Source organism: Macrosteles quadrilineatus, unplaced genomic scaffold (assembly GCF_028750875.1).
Source record: "Macrosteles quadrilineatus isolate MER2022 unplaced genomic scaffold, UCM_ALF_1.0 Scaffold_3__2_contigs__length_128488019, whole genome shotgun sequence".
Taxonomy (NCBI): domain Eukaryota; kingdom Metazoa; phylum Arthropoda; class Insecta; order Hemiptera; family Cicadellidae; genus Macrosteles; species Macrosteles quadrilineatus.
Window position 1 is genome coordinate 2,201,062 of NW_026542596.1, and position 12,356 is coordinate 2,213,417.

The 12,356-nt window shown below is 35.7% G+C and overlaps 1 protein-coding gene across 1 annotated transcript in view; it reads left to right on the forward strand.

The window, feature by feature from the left end:
- Positions 1-1,722: 1,722 nt before the first annotated feature.
- Positions 1,723-12,356, forward strand: part of LOC128988436 (potassium voltage-gated channel subfamily H member 2-like) — a 322,627-nt gene continuing 311,993 nt past the window's right edge. Inside the window, exon 1 of the mRNA XM_054409711.1 lies at positions 1,723-1,771. Coding sequence (XP_054265686.1) covers positions 1,723-1,771 — 49 coding nt within the window. The remainder of the gene's footprint in view (positions 1,772-12,356) is intronic.

Below are 12,356 nucleotides of genomic sequence, written 5' to 3' on the forward strand. Positions count from 1 at the left end.
TGTAGTTCGGGAAAGGCGTTGGATGTTGATGCCTTCTGAACAAACCTTTCTTTCTCAGCGAGGTCTGCGAGCCTCATTCTTAAGGTGTTGACCTCAGAATTTGGGGGTAAACCAACGATCATCATGGTATTGTTGAGTAGGCTGGAGTCCAGATTTGAGTTTGAAGCCCCCCCTTCAACCGTGTCCACTGGGGGGAAAAGTAACTGATTTTTCTCCGTCGTTGGAGTAACACCAGGAGTTCGAATGTGCTCGACGAGGCGACTTCTTAACTCTTGCATCTTCCCACTTGCGTCTAAATTTCGTGATTCCAGCTCAGCTTGAATTTGAGACTTTGAAAATTGATATACCCTACTTACACGCTGGTCCTGTTGACTAGCCTGGCTAAGAGTGGCAGGAATCCCCTGAGTAGTTGAGGTTTCAACTTGGGTTACTTCATTGTTTTTTTCCGGGGGAAAAGACTGCCGCTAAGATGTCAGCCGTGGATTCCTTTGCAGTGAGCGGAGGAAAATCATTGTTGTTCAATTTGTCTTTCATCATTTCCAACGAGAGATTCGAATTGTTTTCCAAGGTATTTTCGATATTCTTTTTCGACGAATCGATGACTCACGGAGTCCCTGTTCGGGCGCCAAAATGTGTGACGAATTTTCGGAACGGAGCGTATTTGCAGCTTGCACACTTGTCCTTGATAGCAAAGTCGTAGCTGGGTTTTTGATTCCAGGGGTCGATGTTAAAAGGAGTTGGAATTGGCTCAGAATATTGGCAATGAATCACAAGATTCCCAAATGGCCCTGACTCATCACAGCCAAGGGATAAACTTGGATTGCTGGGATTTCTCTAGCACGTGGGACGGGTTGCTCGGATTTCTCTAGCACTCAGGAACGGATTGCTCGGATTGCTCTAGCAATAAGGACGGATTGCTCGGATTGCTCTAGCAATAAGGACGGATTGCTCGGATTTCTCTAGCAATAAGGACGGATTGCTCGGATTGCTCTAGCAGTTAGGACGGATTGCTCGGATTGCTCTAGCAATAAGGACGGATTGCTCGGATTGCTCTAGCAATAAGGAAGGATTGCTCTGATTGCTCTAGCAATAAGGACGGATTGCTCGGATTGCTCTAGCAATAAGGACGGATTGCTCGGATTGCTCTAGCAATAAGAAAGGATTGCTCGGATTGCTCTAGCAATAAGGACGGATTGCTTGGATTTATCTAGCAATAAGGACGGATTGCTTGGATTGCTCTAGCAATAGGGACGGAATGCTTGGATTTCTCTAGCAATAAGGACGGATTGCTCGGATTGCTCTAGCAATAAGGACGGATTGCTCGGATTTCTCTAGCAATAGGAACGGATTGCTTGGATTTCTCTAGCAATAAGGACGGATTGCTTGGATTTCTCTAGCAATAAGGACGGATTGCTTGGATTTCTCTAGCAATAAGGACGGATTGCTTGGATTTCTCTAGCAATAGGGACGGATTGCTTGGATTTCTCTAGCAATAAGGACGGATTGCTCGGATTTCTCTAGCAATAAGGACGGATTGCTCGGATTTCTCTAGCAATAGGGACTGATTGCTTGGATTTCTCTAGCAATAGGGACGGATTGCTTGGATTTCTCTAGCAATAGGAAAGGTTGCTCGGATTTCTCTAGCAATATTACCTCCAATGATGTTTCCTTGTCGACTGCCCGGGAGCGACTGAGACTGAGGTCCCCAGCTGCCGCGGTTTTATGCGAAAATCTGGTCCTCCTGGAGGGGGAAAGTCGCGCATGCGCAGAGGTGCGTTTTTGCTCAGTTGCAACCCAGCTGTCATGGAGAGCTGATCGGTTCCTAAGTTAACATAGAAACAAATGGGGATGTAAATTGTTTTGTTTTTCTTTTCGTGAAAAAAATTGGCTCGTTACAAGGTCCGTGAAGTTGGCGTACCCATATTAGCGTATCCACTTTTGATCATTCCAATCGTTGGTTCATCGTTAGTTCTCGATAGTTCCCAAATTTTGTTGTTAGTTCTCAAAAAATAAAAAAGTTATAGCTGATAATAAGTGGGTACGCTAACTTCACACTTCCGGGTTCTAGCGCACGCCGTTTCCTGATGAGAAATGTTTACATCTATATATCAATCGTTAGTTCTTCGTTAGTTCTCGATAGTTCTCCAATATTAACGTTAGTTCTCAAAAAATAAAAAAGTTACGAGGCATACAAAGTGGGTACGCCAACTTCACAATTATAGAATTTCCAGCGGGCACACTTTTTTGAATAAAAATGCTTACACCTATATACCAATCGTTAGTTCTTCGTTAGTTCTCGATAGTTCTCCAATATTAACGTTAGTTCTCAAAAAATAAAAAAGTTACGAGGCATACAAAGTGGGTACGCCAACTTCACAATTATAGAATTTCCAGCGGGCACACTTTTTTTAATAAAAATGCTTATATCTATATACCAATCGTTAGTTCTTCGTTAGTTCTCGATAGTTCTCCAATATTAACGTTCGTTCTAAAAAAATAAAAAAGTTACGAGGCATAAAAAGTGGGTACGCAAACTTTACAGTTATACAATTTCCAGCGGGCACAGTTTTCTGACTATAAATGCTTATATCTATATCTACATGTGTCTACACACATGTGTTGTTTTCCCACCAACTGTTCGTTTCGAGAATGGCAAAAATATTCCTTCACTTTGATGTGTGCAAAAATACCGTCAATGAACGGAAAACACGAGCACGAGCATTTGCTGTCATACTACTCGTGATTCGGCGAGTTGCTGTTCTGTACTTGGCGTGTGTACAGTCTGGAGCCGGCGAAAGGCATGGAACTTGAATAAAATCCCCTTTTTCAAATCATTAAACTAAATTTCAATTAATATTTTATTATAACTAATTTATCATAAGATAACAATATTTATTCTCGGTATATATTAATAACCTAACACTTTTAATTTTGAACGTAGTTTGAAACTGTTTAAGAACGATGCTGTGAATGTTTGAAAGAATAGTTGAGGGTACGTTTTTGAGAAAAATCGAGAACTAACGAAGAACTAGGTATATAGATATAAGCATTTATAGTCAGAAAACTGTGCCCGCTGGAAATTGTATGATTGTGAAGTTTGCGTACCCACTTTGTATGACTCGTAACTTTTTTTTATTTTTGAGAACTAACGTAAATATTGAAAAACTATCGAGAACTAACAAAGAACTAACGATTGGTATATAGCATTTTTATTCAAAAAACGGTGCCCGCTGGAAATTGTATAACTGTAAAGTTGGCGTACCCACTTTGTATGCCTCGTAACTTTTTTATTTTTTGAGAACTAACGTTAATATTGGAGAACTATCGAGAACTAACGAAGAACTAACGATTGGTATATAGATGTAAGCATTTTTATTCAAAAAAGTGTGCCCGCTGGAAATTCTATAATTTTGAAGTTGGCGTAACCACTTTGTATGCCTCGTAACTTTTTTATTTTTTGAGAACTAACGTTAATATTGGAGAACTATCGAGAACTAACGAAGAACTAACGATTGACATATAGATATAAACATTTTAGTCAGAAAACGGTGCCCGCTGGAAATTCTATAATTGTGAAGTTAGCGTACACTTTGTATGTCTCGTAACTTTTTTATTTTTTGAGAACTAACGTTAATATTGGAGAACTATCGAGAACTAACGAAGAACTAACGATTGGTATATAGATGTAAGCATTTTTATTCAAAAAATTGTGCCCGCTGGAAATTCTATAATTGTGAAGTTGGCGTACCCACTTTGTATGCCTCGTAACTTATTTATTTTTTGAGAACCAACGTTAATATTGGAGAACTATCGAGTACTAACCAAGAACTAACGATTGGTATATAGATGTAAGCATTTTTATTAAAAAAAGTGTGCCCGCTGGAAATTCTATAATTGTGAAGTTGGCGTACCCACTTTGTATGCCTCGTAACTTATTTATTTTTTGAGAACCAACGTTAATATTGGAGAACTATCGAAAACTAACGAAGAACTAACGATTGGTATATAGATGTAAGCATTTTTATTCAAAAAAGTGTGCCCGCTGGAAATTCTATAATTGTGAAGTTGGCGTACCCACTTTGTATGCCTCGTAACTTTTTTATTTTTTGAGAACTAACGTTAATATTGGAGAACTATCGAGAACTAACGAAGAACTAACGATTGATATATAGATGTAAACATTTCTCATCAGGAAACGGCGTGTGCTAGAACCCGGAAGTGTGAAGTTAGCGTACCCACTTATTATCGGCTATAACTTTTTTATTTTTTGAGAACTAACGAAAAAATTTGGGAACTATCAAGAACTAACGATGAACTAACGATTGGTATGATCAAAAGTGGATACGCTAATATGGGTACGCCAACTTCACGGACCTGCCCTGCAATCCTACGCTAAACTAAGAACGATCGGTGACAATGTCGTTGGATCTTCGTATTTCGGGTAATTTTGCCAAACTGGCCATTAAATGCAGTACTTAGTACGGTAATGATAATCGTAGAGTACTACCCGATGTTTTTAAAGGCTTATTGCTTCATTTTCTATCACAATGGTAAAATAATTTTTTTTAACAAAAAATGCAGGTTAATTACAGTTAAAAATACTGGTTTAATTTAACATTGTGGTGGAAAATGTTCTACAATATTAACTCACTATCACCAACAATGTACTCCAAACAAAGAACCCAGTGTTTGGTTCTATTCGAAAGTACTATTTACCATTAACTATAAATATCCGATATATTGTAGCAGATTTCTTAATAGTTTTTGTACATAACTAAATTCTAAATGTACATAGTAAAGTCTCCCTTAATTACCTCAGTCACCTCGTACTATTATTAACACCTTGAATTAATGTTTTCAGATGTGACGGACAATAGCTTAAGTAGTTTTATATAAAAAATTATTACTTTTTATATGGCCAATGAAATTAAAATGAACTATACTGTCGCAAATATTAACAACGTTAGTTAAACAATTTTTGTTGTATGTACGTTTTGCACAAATTTCAAAACACCACACCGAATTGGCATTAAACTTTTTATTTAAAATACATTTCAATGTTTAAATCGTTCACTCTGCGTCCAAAAAAAACTTTAAATATCTAAAATACACAAAAAAAATGTTAAGGCTACATTTGACATTTGATAAAAACATATCTTTTAAGGTTTTTGTGTGGCGTGCATTCCTTTTTAAAAGTATGTAGTCTATAGACCCAGAGCTCCCTGCCAGCCTGGCGCAATCTCTTCTACTGAAGTATTCATTCAGCCTTTACAAGGACTGTCGTTAAATATTGTGTTTGTAGCTCCTTCCAGGTCCGTAGCTAATTGATATTTTAATGTGACCGAAAGAAAACGGAGTAGGGTGGGAAAATGGACTCAGTCTGAAATGTGAGTTTTGAGTAAACTAAGGTTGAAGTTTTATGTTCGCTTTTGTTAATATTTGTCAGAAAAAACTCATTAAGTTCATTCTACTTCAATCAAGCAGCTTATACAGCTTACAGCTATATAAAAAAATAAAATAATGAATTGGCTTAGGGTTGAAATAATGTGGACACCTCAGAGGCAATTTTTTCATAACAGATGTACCTTTGGTGTAATGTTTATACTTATTTAAGCTAATATTTATTCTCCCAAACATGCCTGTTTTCCTTGTTATTTATGGTTATTATATAATACGATCGTCTTTGTTATGTTTTTGCTATAATTTATTGTTGTTAATTACTACATTATTGTTGTTAATTACTACATTATTGTTGTTAATTACTATATTATTGTTATTAGTTTTGTTACCTATGTCTAAGTGTCAAAAGTCCACATTTGTTATTTAATATTAGTCATCTTGAACTGTACGATGTATCTTTAGTACCACATCAAACAAAATGGAATGTCCGTTGAAATAAAAAAAAATAAATAAAAAAATAAAAAATAAAAAAATGAGTAATAAAACAGTGCATATAAATAGTTTTAATTAAATAATAATAATTAATTATGGTTACAATTTACAATGCATTAGGTAATAGGCCTATTACTAGTTTTTATTCGTAAATGTCCTTTGTCCCGTCCATATATGTGTGTGTGTATGTTTAGTAAATGGTAAATGTCAAAGATTTCTGTATCCAACTGCAATGGTTTGACAAAGGCGGATATAAGCAGAAACATATCAACAAACGTGTCATACTTGAGCTGTTGGTCGCGTTATAAGGCATATAGACCTATTTATTTCTCACATTAACATTTTTACTTATGACAGTTTTTTTTTAAGTAGCCATTTCAGTTCAGTTCTTAGAATTGAAAAGTTGCACTTAACAGTTGTTTACTTTCATATCAGCATAGTTTCATTTCATAACAGCATAGTTTTTCTCATAACAACACGGCTAACGGACCAATAAGGTTCAAGGATTGAGAAAAAGAAGTAAAATTGTAATGCTTCGAACGTCAACTAATCAGCTGGTCAGCTGATCAGTTGACAATTTTAATTGTTGATCCGACTTGTTCCTGTTGATACTCACGAATTCTTAACGTAAGTTGGTGGAAGTTAAAGGAAGATAGATTAAACAGATTTAAAAATGTCAGTTAGTGAAAGTGAATTTGACGAGATGGACACTGTTTGTGCTATCTTTTGCCACCAAAATCGAAACAAAGGTATGAAATTGTACATACTAGCAATTTATTGAATGGACGAAACAAAAGTCGGGTCGCCGGAATTCTACCCCCGGATATTTACCCCCATGAAAAAACGCCCACGTCATTTTGACGTCACGAGGGGCGGGGCCTATACACGGTCGAGAAACAGCCCGCGACTGGAACTCTACCCCCGGACATCTACCCCCGGATATCTACCCCCGGACATCCACCCCCAGACATCTACCCCCAGATATCTACCCCCGGAAATCTACCCCCATGGTCAGCTACGCTACGTATCGGCCAAGATGCATTGTTGTAATTGATTTCATTAATTGGTTTATGTAAATCAACGGCTCTTCGGTTATTCATTAGCTTATTATGTGAATTAAAATTTATTTTGTAAAACGAAATCTCAAAAAATACTTTATTCTTCTTGGGCAATAATATACCCCAAGTCGTTGCCAACACAACAATCAACACAACAGGTGTGTCACCAAAACGATGATATCATCAAAACTAATTAAAAGTAAATAATAAGAAAGCATATTCATAATAGCATATTTAGAAAAAAATATATATATTTCAGAATACCTAGTTTTTTAAAACTGCAGAACCTTGTTGTTGTTTTAATCCCAATAACATAAGATAAATGTTATTTGTTTTAACCTTATTTATCTACGTAAATCAAATATGTAAAATACTGTACCTATTCGATCAGTGGTCGTTTCCAAATTGCGACTTAAATGTTAACTAGTGACATCGATCTCTGTAGTAATAGAGATCGATGACTAGTAGTCATCTTTCGATTTTTCTCTCTATGTACTGTGTTTAGGTCGTGGCTTGATTTTAATGGCTTTATTTTAGTATTATAAATTTAAGTTTGTTGCGTCTAAACCATCCAAACATTTGACAAAGCAACCTTGGTAAGTTTGGCTAAAATATGTTCAGCCGTTATTGTGTTAATGTGTTAGAAAGTTTGCATTGAAGTCGTTCCCAAAGAGCTTATTAGAGGCTTATTTCATAAGCTATTAGAAGCTAATGAATAACCGAAGAGCCGTTTATTTACATAAACCAATTAATAAAGTCAATTACAACAATGCATCTTGGCCGATACGTAGCGTAGCTGACCACGGGGGTAGATTTCCGGGGGTAGATGTCCGGGGGTAGATGTCCGGGGGTAGATCTCCGGGGGTAGATGTCCGGGGATAGATGTCTGGGGGTAGATGTCCGGGGGTAGATGTCCGGGGGTAGATGTCCGGGGGTAGATGTCCGGGGGTAGATGTCCGGGGGTAGATGTCCGGGGGTAGATGTCCGGGGGTAGATTTCCGGGGGTAGACTTCCAGTCGCGGGCAGTTTCTCGATCGTGTATAGGCCCCGCCCCTCGTGACGTCAAAATGACGTAGGCGTTTTTTCATGGGGGTAAATATCCAGGGGTAGAAATCCGCTACCCCAACAAAATAAGGTTTAATTGATAAATGAAAATGTGCTTCTGGTTTATTTTGAAAACCTCTTAACCACTTTTTCACCCAACTCGTTGTGGAACACATATTCGATGTTGAAATATAACTGTAAATTAACTCTTTCACTATATTATTCAATTGTCTAAATAAATATGCAACATTTCCCTAATTGTACCTGATACAGTATGTATGGTAAGAATGCTGCTAGCAGAACCTATTGCCTGAAAAAAGTAACGTATTATTTTACGAAGTTTTACAAACACGTGATTACATGAAATCAGCTGATTATACAATAAGTCGTTGCATCACTTTAAGTGGAAATGACAATGAATGAAAACATAACCTCTCTAAGAAGTTATGAGTAGTGATTTTCAGTAATTAAAAACCAGATTGTTAGTAATTAAAAACAGTCGTAGGTAAAGTAGTGTACGCAACTCACGTTAATAGTCTTTACGACACTCGTAGAAGTTTTTAAGGCACGAACCAAGGCTCGTGCCTTAAATTTTCTACTCGTGTCGTAAAGACTAACAATCGTTGCGTAAACTACTATTAAAAACTATTGTATGGTGAAAAGCGATTAAAACATGTTTTATTATTGTTTGAAAATAATACCTAATACAACAAAATCTATATTTCATATAACGTAACCTTAGAAATATTGTATAAAATCTTAGCATAAATATTATTTTCATAAGGTCAATGACCTATTAATAATCCCAAGAGATGTCAAATGTGCCATGGCTAGGAGCCAAACTTGACTGACGTGTATTGATGTGTTCACAGACAACCCTATAATCTGCTGACTGATTCTGACTTTATTGATGACGTCACCAAGACGATCACTTGATCTGTGGCCAACCAATCGATCATCTGAAATTGATGATCAACTACGTCATATATATACATATTATTAAAACTAAGCTGTTACTCTTCCTTACATTTGGTACGTGTTATGAGCTATCTGTGTAAAATACATTGTATAGAACGCTATGTTTACAACATTCTGTAGCGTTTGTTATTTTTTTGTTATTTTTTTGTAGCCAGAAGAATTCAAAAGAAAGTTTTTTTTTTAAGTTTGGATTATATGAACCCATATATTGTAAAACTAGTATATGCAACTGAAGTATTTGTACGCATTTACACTGTGATTTAAATGCGAATATTAATAAGTTTATGTTTTGTGTGTCAACACTTGGTATTATTTTACTTCTGTTTGTGTCATTATCGTGTTCTGAGTAGCTTTGGTACTGACCTTTATAAGATTTTCTTCAGCCCAATGACTCTGACTGCTGGATCCAGTTTTGAATGACTGTATCAAAAAGCAAATGACTTATCCGTATTGTAAAGCATTCGTAAAGAAACGTGTTAGAAATCTGCTGATTATCTGCAAGTGCTATGAGTCTGCTGCCCCACAGTAGCTAAACGATTATTGAAGGGATTCTTTTAATGGGATCTATAACAATCAAAAATTGAAAGCTTTTGAAATAAACATGAAAGTTGTTAAATTTGTACCAGAGGTATAAGGGTCAAAACTATTACTGCCTCCCCCTCCCCTCCTTGTAGGTTTTGGATTAGAAGTTTGTCTATTCAACAGGTGGTGAGAATTAGGATCCCGAGTTTGGGTACCCGTTTGCATAATTATGCTATTTCACCCTTAAGCTCTGACCTTTTCTCCTTGTGGGTTTTGTTCTTAATTTTGAATGCTGACAATAATATTTTCTGGTTGTATACAAAAAGTGTTTAACAAAGTCGTTCAATTTTATTGCTTGTGCCTTAATATAATAACCGTTTGAAGAATTGAGAGGTTTTAAACGTGTAAACAATATTATGAGATGGTGCTTGATCGTATTGTTTAGGTTGTACATAACAATATCAATATCTGAGAGTTTATGATTTTGAACCCTAAACATAGGTTATACTTATCTAACTCATAAGGAACTGTTTTACAATACACTGCACATTATAAAATGAGACCAAGCAAACTGTATATCTGCCCGCTCTTGGTGATTTTAAACGAAATCAAAATGTCAAATTAGATTTAGTTACTTTATTTACATGTGCAGTAAGTGTATTGTGTGAATTAAAGATTTAGTACAAACATCTAATTAGGAAAAGCCTTCATGTCTATCATTGATGCAAGTGTGCGATTCACACCTATATTATCTTTTAAGAATTTAAGGGATTAACAGTTCTTCATTCTAACACCGTTTACATTAGAGATGTACAAAATTGTTATAGGATTTAAATTTCCTTGATTAGTTTAATTAAATTTTCAAACGATTTCATACATATTTTTGTTATATTGTTACAAAATGTAGTAAAGTATTAGACCATATCTTATAGCTCGAACATTTATTAACTATGAATTCAGGGCTTAGGCTACGCATACTTAGTCATTAATACCAAAACAAACGATATGTTTTTTTTTAATTTTAAACCTTACATATTTTGGTCTAACATATGTTAAAAAGTAACAAGGTAGAATGTTTATAGAATTAATTAAGAGTGAGGTTCAGCTAGAGTATAGAGTGTAGGAGTCAGAGTTGGGATGGGTCAATGTGGGGGGGGGGGGGTAGAAATGAGAGGACCCGAGTACATGTTTGCATTTAGATCGTCAACGAGATGTCCTTCATTACTTCAGTACACTGGACTCAAGTCAACATGGATCAGAAAGCTACGAACCCAGGGAAATTATTAGTACACCAGACAACTCGTTATCATAAATAATTAGCTTTTAAAAATGCATAATATTTTGTGTAAATGTGTATTTAACCTTTAGCACGAAATAGTAAGGTGTGTTTAAAGGACACTCCCAAAAAGAGGTAAACAATATTTTTGAAAGGATGCCAAATGCCCCTGCAAAATGAGTTGTGGACAGTAAAGATACTGTAAATATTTTAGACTAATGGTCATATTATCTAATTGATTAGCAGAGTGTAGATACGTCTCGCCTTCGAATCTTTTGTGTCCTTTTGGAATTTATTACTTGGTAATGTCCTATTGATTATGACGTGTCATAAAAATAAGTCGACGTAGGTCACAAGACCAGGGTTTAACCTGTTATCTCGATATGAATAACATGCCTGTAGTGTTATTAGTGTTTAAACATTGCAGAATAATTGTTACATTGACAGTACAAACTCTAATATTTGTCTTTATGAATACAATATAATACCTTCTTGTTGAAGGAGTTTTAGTGAAAATCCCATTTTCCGTTATCTCATGTGGTTTTCAATGACAAAACACCATTAAAATAAAAGTTATAAATAAAAACACCTGGAGATACCATTTATTAATTTCAACGTATGAAATAGTGGCAAAATCTAAAGACAGGTGTACGCAGGGATACCAACATACTTCATTACCTCCTCCTTTGCTTGAGACCAAATGTATTGGATAAGCAGTGTCAAAAGAATAATACGATATTTACAATAATTACAGACTTCCGTGATGGAGTTAAGTTATACGTGCCCCACTGATGGCGTGAATGATGGTCTTGGGATGCCGAAATCGTATCTTAATTTGTAGTAGGGCTTTTATTTGATATGGTCCTTAAGATTTGGGGAAAACTTGTTAACTTCCATAAGTTTGATTTGAACAGTGAGCTCGTTGTAAAGCTTCAGGGCCATAACTGAAAAGGCATATTTAGTTTTACTAAGTCCTGCGAAAGGAAATGTCGATCCTATTTTTGCACCTTACACCATACCTTGTACCATATAAGCTGGTTTTATCGTTAAAGGTGTCTCGTGGTGGTGGTAATAAATTTAATTAGATTAGATTATGATCAGATTAGTGGTAATCTAATAATTTCGGTTTGATATGAAAAAAATATCCTGTTGTAGGGGGGAAAGTTTACCGAACGTAGTTGGGTGTTTACAAAGTTAGATACATATTCTCTTCATCAACATTTTTAACCCACAGAGGTGTACACTTTTTAATAAGTGGATAAATGATTTTATGGAAATGTCAAAACTCTTGTTTTAAACTCGTTTCAAACAAGTCCAAGGTTGAAATTAATCATAATCCAACAATTTGTTAACGACGCTTGCACTGCTATCATCAATTTTATAATTTCTCTCTCGAGGGATGAACTTGGTATTTTCTTCTTCTTGATCTGAACACTATCGTCAGTTTAATTTCTCATCCAGGAAATTATAATTTGTTACTAAGACCAAATAATAAAAAATTAGACAGTGTTAAATAAAATGCTGTAATCAAATAAGGCTAACTGCTTGGATAAGACTCGAATATATCTGCCTCAATAGCAGATGTA